Genomic DNA, 13,700 nt, shown 5'->3' with positions numbered 1-13,700 from the left:
TTTGTGCATCACTTCTTTGGGTGAGTAAAGAGAGTACTCTGTCTTTGTGTCCCCAGGGTTTAGGACAGTGCTGGGCTCAGAGTTGGTGTCCAGTGAAATTTATTAAGTGGATGCGTGAATAAATTAATAGAAAGTATAAGGGCCCTTCTTTTTTCTTTTTTTATAAATTTATTTATTTATTTATGGTTACATTGGGTCTTCGTTGTTGCACACGGGCTTTCTCTAGTTGTGTCAAGTGGGGGCTACTTTTCGTTGTGGTGCACGGGCTTCTCATTGCGGTGGCTTCTCTTGTTGCGGAGCACGGGCTCTAGGCACGCGGGCTTCAGTAGTTGTGGTTCTCGGGCTCTAGAGCGCAGGCTCAGTAGTTGTGGCGCATGGGCTTAGCTGCTCCGTGGCATGTGGGATCTTCCTGGACCCGGGCTCGAACCCGTGTCCCCTGCACTGGCAGGCAGATTCTTAACCACTGCACCACCAGGGAAGTCCTAAGGGCCCTTCTTGATGCTCCATGATTAACAAAGGGGACCTTTAACTAGTATTACTGAGCCCTTGCAGAAATAGTCAATAGTATACTTGGCACTGAAGGATACAAAGAATAAAACATGGCTACAAGGAGATGCTGCATTGTGGTGTAAAGAGTAAAAACTCACAAGTCAGACTTGAGTTAAATCCCAGTCCTGACACCTAATACCTCTGTAACCCTGTACAAGTTACTTAGCCTCTCTGCACCTCAGTCCTACCCCCTCTAAAATGAGGATAATGGTACTCATGGCCTGGGATTGTTGTAAGAATTAAATGTTATTATATATGCCTGCTGCAGTGCCTAACACATTGGGAACATTTAAATGTGTTAATTCCATCTTCTTATTCTACGTCTCCAGCCAAAAGCTTATAATCTAGCTATGGAACCAGAATAAACACAGATGGAATAACAAGAGAGTGTGTGGTGGGTTATTAAGTGTCCTAGTTGCTAAGGGCAGTGGGGATTCAGAGGAGAGACACGAGTGAGGCTGGCAAAGTCAGGGTTGGCTTCGTGGGGGTGGAATTGGACAGGCAGGAGAGAAAGGTGGAGAGTATCCAGGTCAGGACAGCTCCACGGATGAAAGCACGGAGGTGGGAAAAAGCCTCAGCACGTTTGTAGGAGTACGAAAAGACTGACCCAGTTAGTCTGGAATATTCGGGAATGGGGAAGACCAGAAGTCAAGCAGAGGGTTAGATGAGTGACACCGAAACATAGGCAGTCACCAAAGGGTTTTGAGTCAGGAGTGAAAGGAACAAGTGGTGTTTAAGGAAAACCAGTCTGGACTCTTGTTGCCAGATGGATTGGGGGCAGGAAGTCAGGGGGTTAAGGGGGGAGAAGGAGAAAGAGCCTAGTGTGGATGTTCAGAAGAAGAAGGATATAGTTACTAGGCAGGAAGCTGTATGTCTCAGAGAAACGTGAGACCCCGAATCTAAGAATAAGACATTAGCCAAGGAAAGAGCACCCCTGGATGTGACAGCTAACAATTCCCATGTCCTAGCTGTGGTTAACGTCAAACAGAGAATTTGTCCAGAAGCATCCTACCAGCACTGGGAGGAGACTGACAAGCTCCAAGGGTCTGTCTCCACTGGAGAGTCAGTTACCCTGCAGGTGCCTGCCAGGCCCTCTGTCCTCTTCTGATGTGACTGCAGATGATTAGGCCGGGTGGGCATCTGACCAGCAGATGGTTGGCCAATGGTGCCTATAAGGTGGCCTGCCGAGAAAGGTCTTATCAAAGAGAGACAATGATAATTAGGTTCTCTAAGAAATTCAAAATGGATCTATGATGAAGGCATCATTGGTTGGCAGGAAGAGCAGCAACATAGGGGATCAGAGCCACACACGTGACTGTGTCCTGGAGCAAGTGTCATTGACCACGTTGCCCAGTGGCCACAGGCTAGTCCAGTCTCTAAGCTGCCTTGGGCCTCAAGTCCCCTTCCCACCGTTCTTGGATGTACAGAGGCAGTATGACTTAATGGTCATGAGCACAGACTTGGGAGCCAAACCATCTGTCTAATGTCTAGTGTCTAATGTGTATTATCGCTGTGCTATTTACTAGCTGCTCATGTGGGACCAGTTACCCAACCTCCATACATCTCACTTCTCTGATGTATAAAACAGGGCTGTTAAAAAACAAAGCAGGGCTATTAATAATAGTACCTACCTCATAGGGTTGTTGTGAGGATTAAATGAGTTAATATATAAAATAATATTTACTCCAGTGACTGGCCAGAGTGAACTCTCTATGTGTTGATTATTATTATTAGCATTTTTAAATCTCCAGTTCTTCCTTTGGGAACTACTTGTATCTCTCACCACTCCCACCACCCCACCAGAGCTTCCCACAAGGCTTGGCTAACAGTGGAAAAATCCCATTTTCCTTATTTGCATGTCCGATCTTATAAGAAACTTTCTTAATATTTGAACTAACTTGAGTGAGTCTCCATTCCCTGTAGTAGAAGAAGCTGCTACAGTGTAAGTTGTGAAAAAGTCAGGTAAACTTGTAGATGTCCCAACAAGTGTGCACGTTTCCTTTGGAGTCTTGGAGAGGACGACTGGGAGCTTGGGGCTCTGGACTCCAGCACTTCCCTGGGGGAGGGAACCCCGAGTTCAGACTCTGTGACAAGCAGAGCATGGAGGCTCACGGAGCTGCCTTATCTTGAAGTCATCATGTTTTGGGATCTATCCACTTCCTCTGCGCTGAGTCCACAATCCAAACAAGTGAATTTCAAGTAAAATTACCCTGGGAGGGGAGCAAGTGCTGATAGACCAACGTGAATATTTTCACTCACTAGCGGTTTTACTTCTCAGTGTAAGAAATATAAATTTTTTTCCTGAATCCAAACCCCTCATGGGAAGTGTGTCCAGCAGTAAAATATTCACACCAAGGCACACATTTCTGAACAAGGCAGCACAGTAGTTAAGAACTCTTTTAAGTCCGACATGGATCAAAATCCTGGCTGCCTGATCTGGCTGAGGAAGTAACCCAAATTCACCTGACCTCAGCTTTTTAACTTTAAAATGTGGATAATAATAGGAGCTACCTGGTGGGGTTACCAAGATTAAATGACATAATACATGTAAAGTCCTCCAACAGGCCAGGATCTTCATACATATATACCCTAGAGGCTAATAGTCATTTAAAAAGACCCAGCTAAAACCTATGAAAAATCAACAGAAAAATACAATCTACTCTTTGTTGGAATCCCAAGTCTGGGGGCTTGGGGTATGTTTTAGCATTATTTAGGGACTTGTGTGTGTCTTTTTTTTAAATATACGTTTTATATGAAATACTGAACACTCCCAGGGAAAGCAATTGAACCTCCCTCCGATCCTTGGCTCCTGGTCTCCACGTCTTTTCTACCTGCTAAACTGAGGATGAACAACAGAACTTTTGGGGTGACCTCGAACCCTGGGCCTCAATACATTGTGCTCACCCCCTTAGAGGTTGCACCTGGATGGTTCGCTCCTCCCAGGGACCTCAGTGGGGAGATGATAGAACATTTTAGTTTACATCCAAGCAGATTCAACAGACATAGTATTAAAAAGATTGACAGTAAAGGGTATGTTTAAGCAGAATAAATGACACCTCCAATAAGAACTAGAAAATAAAATATGTTACGACAATGCTTTTATTATGCATAGGATTTTAAATTCCTTGGGACGCGGGAAGTCATTTTACAAATTCTAGGCAGCCACGTGTTAGTGCTTGTTCCTGTCCCAGAATCACACCAGGCAGGCGGATTTCTGGAGTCACGGATAATCAGCTTCTTCACACCACCCGTGGCCACAGCTTCTGCCAATGCGGCCTGCTCCCCTGCGGCTCACCACCCAAATCCACACATCTTCTACAAATCCCTAATTCTCTCCCTTCTTCTGCCCCATCCCTCAGATGGCACTTCCTGCCCAGCCCTAGAGCAGTCCCAATGCTTTGGGCTAAAGCCACAGGTCATGCAGTTCACCCCCTGCCTCCACCTGGGATTCTTTACCCAGCACAGAGCTTACGATGGTGCTATTTCTGCTCCCACAGCTGAGCTATTTGAGACTCAGTCCTTTCCACCATCTCATTCCTTTCGTCTCACTTCTCAACCTCAGGTGGTGATCAGGAAGACGCTTTTCCCCAGGGGTTGAGTGTGGTCCTTGGGTTGTGGCTTATGGCGATTCTTCCCCTGTGCCCCTCCCACCAAGGCCCTGCATTTTCATCTCAGCCAGAAGGAGGCACTGAGTGGTGTCAGGAGTGGGGGTGGCAGCACATCTGTTTGTGAGGACAGTGGAGGTGACCCAGTGTCCCAGGGGTCACAGATCATCCAGCTAGTTCTCTGCTGTCCCTTCTCCTTAAGAGGCTTATTCCCCTCTTTTCATCATTCACTATACTCATCTTTTAGACTCATCCTTTCCAGAAAGCCATCTCCAACTCACCTCCTGTTACCTCCAAGATGGGTTATGCCCCTCCTCTTGGCTTCCCTAGTATCCAGGTCAGACCCCTATCACAGTACCCATCACACTGTGCTGTCATTTCCTCCTTATGTCTCTGTCTCTTCTCTTGAGCTCCTTTAGATACAGGACAAAATTTTTTTTCTTTTTCTTTTCATATCACCAGTGGCTACCATACTGCTTGGCTCATAATTAGCACACAATAAATATTTCTTAAGGATATGAGTAAATGAACTCTAATATTTTGGGGGGAGAAAACAAGATGAAGAGAGGTGAGATGCCTAGTTTAATATCATATAATTAGTTGATTACAAGGCTGGATCTAGAACCCAAGTCTTCTGGCCCGAAATCCAGTATTCCTTCCTCTACACAGCTACTTCTGTGCCTGGTGGGGATGGTGGTGAGGAGGGCTGGCAGTGGTCTGAGTCCCATCCACTGGGCATTGAGGAAAGGGCTTGATCAGCAGACTGAAGGTCATCCCATCTGTCCCTTGCCAAAGTCCTGACTCTATCACATCATCTAAAGCAGTAACTACTGTTCTGAATCTTACAGGCAACCCAGCCAGGGTCAAGTCCTTGGGTCCTCTCTTTGGACCCTGTGCTTAGGGGAGGGTAGCTGCACCCTCTTGGGAGCTCAGGGAGAACTTGGACCCTCGTCCCCAGAGCCCAAAGAAGGGAAAGATCTTCTGGGTGAAGGAGGCAGTGAAGGTGTAGATGGGTTCCTGCGTGACGGCATTGGCAAAGGTCACCCAGCCCACCTCGTAGTCGACAGACACCCGCACCTGCTGGGGCTGCTCCTCCAGGGCCAGGCGGGTGGGGAAGGAGCCCAGGGCCGAGACGAAGCCCCAAGCCAGCCTCACAGCCCACACCCCCTCCTCTGGCCGCAGCCGAAGCTCCCCCTTCCGCCGGATGTCCTTACTGACCACACCCAGGGTGCAGCTGCCCCCGGGAGCCAAGTCCACACTCACCACCCACGTGTGTCTCCCCCCAGTGAAGCCACCATGGGCCAGGACACAGGTGGCCCGGTCGAAACGCTGGGGGCTGTCTGGTGACTTCTGCCATTTATAGGAGAAGCGAGCCTGCTGGTGGTCCTCAGACAAGAGGAGCTTCGGGTGGGAAGTCCAGGGGTCTAGAGAGATGTGAGCTGTGGGGAAAACCAAAAGGGCCACAGATGTCAGCAGACATGCTATCACCTTCAGGAAAGGCCTAAACACTCCCCTTGGCACCCGCGTTAGCGTTACTACCAACAACGTATATAGTGCCTACAAAGACCAGCAGCATGGGTATCACATGGGAACTTGTTAGTAACAGACTCTCAGGTTCCACCCCAAACCACCTGAGATGGAATCTGCATTTTAGCAAGATCCGCAACTGATTCCTGTGCTTGTTAATGCCTGCTTCAGAGGATGCGTTAGTTAGTTGGTTAGTACGTTAGTTCGGACATCCGGGCTCTCATCTGGTTCTGTGCCGTCCCCTGGAAAGCACTTCTGCTCCCTGCAAACTGGCTGACTCCCAAAGCTGTGCATGCCTGCTCTGATCTCCTCCTGCTGCTGACACATCACGTCCTCCGCCTCCTGTATCTCGGAGGGTGGAAACATTCTCCCCTCAGTCCAAACTTCATGATCACTCCCTGGGCACTTATGACTCATTTACACAGTCTTCACTCCCCCCAGGCTCTCTGATTCACCCACGGGTTATTCGTTCTGCCTCGGTAATTCTAAAATCAGGCAGAGTCTGAGGATCACTTTTTAACAACAAAAACTTCTGCAGACCTGTGCATAGTGTTACTTTTAGTATCCATAAATTGGGACAAATTCATAAATCCAGATATGTCCATGAGTTAGGAGTCCCTGCCAAGAGCTCTGTGACTTCCCAGGGTATACGGCTGATAGACTGGGAACAGTGCCCTTGAGTGGGGTCCATTCTTCATTCCTTTCCCACCTACAGGCTGCACTCCTATCGTCTATGAAATATAATAACACCTGAGAGAGAGTAGGGGGTCCTGACAATTCTAAGAATGTGATTCTAAACCCAGATCAAATTCCACTCATCCAGGAAGCCCTTCCCGATAGACCTTGTCCCATTCTGATTTAATCTTTCTATCCCATCATCACGTGCAGATCAGAACATGAGCTTCCTGCCAGGGATGTGGTATGTGTGTGTGCCTGTCCCTTCTTCATGGTTCTCCCGCAAGCATTACATGGGCAGTGATACTTATCAGTGTCACGTGTGACATTATGTGTATATGTACATTTATATATGTGATATATATGTATTTGACTATTACAGTGCCCAGTGTAGAACCCTGCAAACTTGTCTGTCTTTTTCAAGATTAGATTCCTCACTCCCTCCCATCCTGACATAGGCTGCTTACCTGGCTCATAATCCAACTCAAAGCAGAGTTTTTCTGTAAAGAGGAAATAAAACAGGATGCGATTTCATTAGTCTTACCAAACCATAGAACATTTAATGATGAGGAAACTGAGGCCCCAAAAGGGAAGGGACAAAGAGAGGAATGGAAGCTGGAATCCTCTAGACCAGTGGTTCTGAACTTGAACTTGCATCAGAGTCCCCAGAACACTTGCTAAAACACACATGTTTTTGATTCAGGTGGCCCGGGGTGGGGCTGAGATTCGCATTTCTGGCAAGTTACCAGGGGATGTTGATGCTGTCGGCTGGGAGCCCCGCTTTGAGCCGCACTGCCTAGCTCTGAGCGGGCAGCGACCATGTGTACCTTCAGTGCCTTGCACGGAGCCTAGGACACAGTAAATGCTCAAGAAACATCTACTTAATGAACAGATAAGTGGGTTAATTTATTTCTCGTTCTGCTTGGAAATAATTTGGGGGATAGTCAAAGGTCAGCCTTTGATTAGAGTAAGATTTCCTTCACTGCCAGGCCATTTACTTGTAGGAAGTGGACTTGGGAGAAAGCTCTTCTAAGGTGACATTTTTGTGGGTGGGTCATTTAGAACTTGGTGGCATCATTCGTGATGTCATGTAGGAGGAGGGGGAAGTGTTGGCGACGAACCACATTCCTGACTCTCATTTCAAACCCTCCACACCCTCTCCTACCACCACTCCCTATCCCGGAAAAGGGGGTCATGGTCCCCACAGGGGCAATGCAACTCTGAGGACCAAACTAACAGGGGCGGGGAAGCCAAGGAAAAGAGGAGGGAGGGAAGTCAGCTACCACAGGGCACAGAGAAATACCCTTGCTGGTTATTAATTAACAATGTTCATCATCAAAAACTTACCATGTATTACAAGTGTCCCTGTGGATTTTTAAAATTATTGACAATGACAGATTTTGTTAATCACTATCTTATATATCACTTCATGACAAGCGATTAGATCTATTTGTTTCATTATTTTTCAAACCAGTTACATTTTTTTCCCGGAAATCCTCACCTTTATTATCTCACTTCATTGTCACAGATAAGCAGATTTTATAAAGATCTGCAAATAAGGAAACCAAGGCACTGGGAGGGTGCAAGCCTTGTCAAAGTTCACACAAACGTCAGGCAGCGGGGCATGGAGGCCATTCCTAAACCCAGGCTTCACAGCCACCTGTGCTTCGTGGGGTCCTCTTACCCAGAAACATCTTCATCTCCTTCCGCAGCGGGAGGGCCTGCTGGGGGAAGTCCCGAATCCTCTGGCCCAGCTCAGGGGATACAGCCTCTGGTTTCCGACACCTTCTGGTTTCACATCTAGGGGCACAGAAATGGCGGGGTCTGGGAATTATCCTTCTTAATGATGCCTCCAGACCCAGCTGGTCGCCTTCTAATTGTCTTGGAGGTGCCAGTTCCCACAGACAGACATGATTCCTCTGGGATGGACCCACTCCCTCCCCGCACTGCCCCTCTTGGGCAGTGTCATGCAGGGATGTGTATCTACAGCTAGCTGTACATGGGAATGCGTTTGAGTATGTGAAGGTTCACATGTGAGTTGTTATCCTTAATGTGAGAATGTATATTTGTGTGGTAATAACCAGGCATGTGGTGCGTGTATGTTTATGTATGTGGGAAAAGAGAAGAGAAAATCTTACCTTATTAGAGTGCTTCTGATATCCTAGGAGAAAGAGAGAGAAAGCAGGGATTCAGTTTCCATTTCTCCCTCCCACAAGAAAAGACAAAATACCATATTCTCAGCCTTAGATAGAAAAAGGACACCAGATCCATGGAGTCACAGCGTTTTGGGGTTTACGAGGCTTCAGGGATCTTAGATCCCAACCCCTTTATTTTATAAGATCCAGACAGTGAAGTGACCTGTCCCTTAGAGGCAAAGGCAAGTCCCATGCCAAGGTCTCCAGCTGCTCAGTCCCCAACGTGTCCGCCTAAATCATGCTGCCTTTCTGATGCCTAATTGGGACCCCAGTATCTCTCCTCCAGTGCGAGGAAGAGAAACAGAACAAGAAGAACTTCCTGGCTGGTGGGTGGTGACACAGAGAATAGTTTGCCTCAGCAATAGTACCTGACATTTGTTTGCACAGTACTTGATGCTTTTCAGAGTGCTACTTTCACTTGTGTTTCACTGTTGGATCCTCACAAATAAAGTATTTTTGAGGTAAATAAACAAAGTATCTCCCCTTTTTGATGGATGGTAAGATGAAGAGACCAAGACCAGAGAGCAAAGCAACCAGGGAGCTCTTGGGGAAGCAAGGACTCTTAGAATTCAGAACTTCTGGTCCTGTGACCCATCTTCCACTTGGGATACAAGGATGTGTGAGTGAAGAAGAGATGGCTTAGACAGATAAAGATGCAACAAATCATAGGTGAGCACAGGTGGACGGGGCGGGGCTCAGATCTCACCATCAGGAGCTCCCTTGCCGGCCTCTCCTTCTTCTCCTCCAGTTCTTCGATGAGGGTGCTAAACCGGGAGATTTCCCCAGTGACCAGGACATCAAACTCATCCCGATGCTTTAAGATGTCCCCATCCAGCCTCTCCAACTGGGCTAAGAGGATGCTCTGCTGTTCCTCCAGGAACTGGCTCAGATGTGCAAACTCAGAAATCACTTTTTGTTTCTTGGTGGCCACCTGAGTCTGAGGGGGCAGGAGGAGAGGGCAGGAAGTTATTCCTCCTCTTCCTCCACTTCCTTTTCCTTCTTTTTCCTTAATTCACTCCCGTCTCCCTCCAGATCCACATTCTCCAAGGTTTGGTGGTAAAGTCAGAGCCCCCCACTCCCCGGGTCCCCAGATAGACTTGGAACCGTGGCATAGTTTCCTTTACACCTGCCATGCCATTTCCAGGACGAGGTGTAGGGGAGGTGGTGAGGACACCCCACCTCCTGCCATTTACAAAGTGCACACAATCTGCGGGGCACTAAGGCACATTACTGTCCTTGCAGCAATTCAGTGAGGTAGTGAGGATTTTTAATCTCCACTTCACAGAAAAATAAACTGAGCATAGAGAGCTGCTTGAGGTCATAGAGCTAATTCATGTCAGGATTCAAACTCAGAATGGGGCTTCCGTGGTGGCGCAGTGGTTAAGAATCCACCTGCCAATGCAGGGGACAAGGGTTCAAGCCCTGTTCTGGGAAGATCCGTGCGCCACAACTACTGAGCCTGCGCTCTAGAGCCCGTGAGCCACAACTAGTGAAGCCTGTGTGCCACAGCTACTGAAGCCCATGAGCCTAGAGCCCATGCTCTGCAACAAGAGAAGCCACCGCAATGAGAAGCCCGCGCACCACAACGAAGAGTAGCCCCCGCTAGCCGCAACTAGACAAAGACTGCACGCACAGCAACGAAGACCCAATGCAGCCAAAAATAAATAAATAAATGAATAATAAAACAAAAATGCAGAATGACTTCAGAGCCCTATATGTTATGTTGCCTTGGTTTCAGAAAGGCACTGGACCCTGAGGAAGGGAAGAGGACCAGGGAAGGGATGATGACTTACCAGGAGGACTTGTATCCTTCGATTTTCTCTTGACTGAACTCCTTGAATCTCCTCTCTCTCCTTTCTTAAACACTCAAGGCACTTCTGTATTTGTTCCTGGGAAGAAGGAGCATAAAATATTTAAGATGGGGGGAGGGATAAATTAGTAGTTTGGGATTAGCAGATACAAACTACTATATATAAAATAGATAAACAACAAGGACCTACTGTACAGAACAGGGAACTAAATTCAATATCTTGCAATAAAATATAATGGAAAAGAATCTGAAAAATATGAATCACTTTGCTGTACTCTAGAAACTAACACAACATTGTAAATCAACTATACTTCAATTAATTTTTAAAAAATATTTAAGATGGAAACAATGATTTGTTAAGAGGTGTCATCTCTGCCTCCAGGAATGGAATGACCCAAGGGAAGGAGTCATTCTCTTAGCTGACAAAGCCTGGGCCTTTATGGTCCTTGACAGCTTACTCTCTTTGGGTCTTCTTCCTCTTGTTTTGTCCTCCAAGAATTTTGATTAGGGCTTTCCGCTTTTATCTCTGTGCCACCATAAGCTATGACTCTGTGTTCTCACCTGAGCCTTCCTGTCTTCAGGCTAAACACCCTAATTTCTTTTGCCTTTAATGAATGGTATCTAGGATCTGTCCTGAGCTTGATATGCCCTTCTTTGAAATTATCCCAACTTTCTCACATATCCCAAACAGAACACATCCAAACAAGCTCTTTTATAAATGGAATCAACTTTCTGGGTATGATTCCGGAGGGAACAAGAAACTTGGATAATGCAAAAAATAACCAATGAATTGTTTTAAAAATTGCTTGCTCTAGGGGACTTCCCTGATGGTCCAGTGGTTAAGACTTCAAGCTTCCACTGCAGGGGGCACAGGTTCGATCCCTGGCTGGGGAAATAAGATCTTGCATGCTGCAAGGTGTGGCCAACCCCCCCCAAAAACAAACAAACAACAACAACAAGAGCAAAAATTGCTTGCTGTAGAATAAAGAACAGGTATACACACATAAATGTCCATATAAGCACATTGCAAAATATATTTAGAACTATTAACAATACATGCTAATTAACTAATTGACACATATACATAGACTCTCACTTGTAATAAAACACAATGCATAAACAACTAAAACCAGCACACGCTCATTTAATGACAGATAAAATTATACACCATATATATTTACCCAACCTGCATATATGTAAACACTAATTTACCTACAAACACGAGCACTCAGTTACACATACACACTCAAGTAGTCAGATCCCCCCAAACACACTGCACACTCTGGTAAACATGCAGACGTCAATACACATACACCCTGTGCAATCATTTCCTCGAGTGCAAACCCAGACATCCTCAGACACACCTGACTGATCCATGGCTCAGACACACACGTTCATGTTTTGGTGACTCATTCATTCAACATGTATTTATTGAGCTACTATTATGTATTGGCCATAAGTAAACAACATAGGACATACTTAAAACACAAACACATGATCTTCCATGCCTGGGTCTATTGCCTGGGTAATCACAGAAGCAGGGAGATGGAATTAAGCTTCAGAGTGGCCCAAATAATCCACAACTCTGCTCTGATTCTTTCAGTCCAGTCCAATCCCAGACCCACCCTGGGAACCTCTCAGTTTCCCCTTTCCTACCCTGTAGGGCCCAGCCGCGTCCTCCAGGAAGCGCACAGTGTGGGCACGGTGCTCCCAGGCCTCCCGGCACACCACGCACAGCTGCATCTCATCGTCCTCGCAGAAGAAGTAGACTTTCTCCCCGTGCTCGGGGCAGATGTCCTCCTCTTCTATGTCCAGCCGGGACACCAGCTTGAGACGCTCAATGTTCTCCACCACGCTGGCCAGCTGCCAATTGGGCCGGAAGCTCCCTGGGCGGAAAGGCTCCTTGCAGAGTGGGCAGGTTGGGGGCTCCTCGGGGTCCAGGCTGGGGATCTCAAGGTAGTGGGTGAGGCAGATGCGGCAGAAGTTGTGGCCACAGTCAATGGTGACCGGCTCCCTGAGGGTCCCTTGGCAGATGGGGCAGTTGACCTCATCTGCCAGGCTGGTCACAGAGGCAGCCGAGGCCATAGTGCTGCTGCGCTTGTGGCCTCTTCAAGGTCACCCTCTCTGCTCAGCTTGGGGAGAAGGGCTGGGAGAACAATGAGGACACACACCTCACACTCACACACCTACATGTGCACATGGCCAGACACAGGGGCATCTTCCATACCCAGGGACACCCTCATGGTCACACACACATACGTGTGTGCACAGGGCAAGGTACCCACTTGCATCTCTGGCAGCCAGGGTTCTGCTGTCCCCCTCCCAAAGGAACAGACACACACCCTCCAACAGCAGAGACAGAGAAATAGCAGAGGAGGGGCAGAAGAAGCGGTCACAGCATTCCGGAGATGACCTCAGTTACTCTCCGGACTGGTGCCCATGACCTGGGGCTTGCTGCTCCTTCCCTTCCATCCAGAGACACCCGCAGTAGAAGGAAAGTGGCCGTATCTTAACCATCCACAGTTGGAAGAGACTGTTCTTCTTTTGGGAGCAGGAGGGAGACTGGGTCACAGAGCACTGATGCCACCCCAGCCTCCCTGCAATATGACCAGCTGTCTCCAGGGAGATTGGAGGTATCAGCCAAGCCAGGGGAGTGTGGGGACCCAGATAAGGCGTTGTGCCCAGGGCAGGGGTGGTGAGACAGGGCACAAGCAACTTCACCAACCGGCCTGCCATAGGCTTCCAAAGGGGTTGGAATGTACTCTGTCTGGGGGAGGAGAAAGAAAAATAAAAACAGCCAGCATTTATTTACGATGGCCATATCCCTCACGCTAACATAAGCAATTTAAACATACGATCTTATTTATTCCTCCTGTCTGCTCTGTAACGTTGGTGCTATTAAGATATTAGCTGGGCTCAGCCAGGTTACTTAGCTTGCTCAAGGCACACAGGTAGGGAGGTGGGAGGCCATAATTTACACTCAGATCTGTGAGTCTCAGAGCCGTGCTGTCCAACAGAAATACAATGTGAGCCACGTGTACAATTAAAAGATTCTCAGTAGCCATATTTTAAAAAGTAAAAAAGTGAAATTAACTAATATTTTATTTAGCCCCAAATAGTATCAACATGGAATCAGTAGAAAGAATTAGTCATGAGACATTTTACATCCTTTTTATTTGGTGTTAAGTCTTTAAGAAGGGGCGTATTTTACACATACGGGACCAGACACATCTCAATGCTCAGCAGCCGCATGCAGTTGGAGGCTCTTGTGCTGGACAGTGCAGCTCCAGGGGCTGCACTCTTTGGGGCAGAGGGAAGGTGATGTACAAAATAGTTGGA

General features: G+C 47.4%; 1 protein-coding gene across 1 annotated transcript; it reads right to left on the bottom strand.

Moving 5' to 3' along the window:
* Positions 1–5,051: 5,051 nt before the first annotated feature.
* On the bottom strand, positions 5,052–12,446 carry TRIM10 (tripartite motif containing 10). Its single transcript, XM_068558290.1, has 7 exons — positions 12,018–12,446; positions 10,345–10,440; positions 9,258–9,488; positions 8,495–8,517; positions 8,041–8,156; positions 6,824–6,856; positions 5,052–5,593 (listed from the first exon to the last, which is right to left on the bottom strand). Exons 1-7 carry the CDS (start codon positions 12,444–12,446, stop codon positions 5,052–5,054), a joined length of 1,470 nt encoding a protein of 489 aa, XP_068414391.1.
* Positions 12,447–13,700: the final 1,254 nt, after the last annotated feature.

This window comes from Eschrichtius robustus, chromosome 12, assembly GCF_028021215.1.
Source record: "Eschrichtius robustus isolate mEscRob2 chromosome 12, mEscRob2.pri, whole genome shotgun sequence".
NCBI lineage: Eukaryota > Metazoa > Chordata > Mammalia > Artiodactyla > Eschrichtiidae > Eschrichtius > Eschrichtius robustus.
The sequence above is the reverse complement of the archived record's forward strand: the minus strand, read 5'-3'. Positions and strand labels throughout refer to the sequence as shown.

Bases quoted from the DNA above. Each gene is read 5' to 3' on its own strand.
- TRIM10 (XM_068558290.1), bottom strand. From the start codon at position 12,446: ATGGCCTCGGCTGCCTCTGTGACCAGCCTGGCAGATGAGGTCAACTGC. The intron at 9,489-10,344 runs GTAAGTCATCAT...CTGCCCCCTCAG, and splicing joins GAAGGATACAAGTCCTCCTG to ACTCAGGTGGCCACCAAGAA. The intron at 8,157-8,494 runs GTAAGATTTTCT...CTGTGCCCCTAG, and splicing joins ATCAGAAGCACTCTAATAAG to ATGTGAAACCAGAAGGTGTC.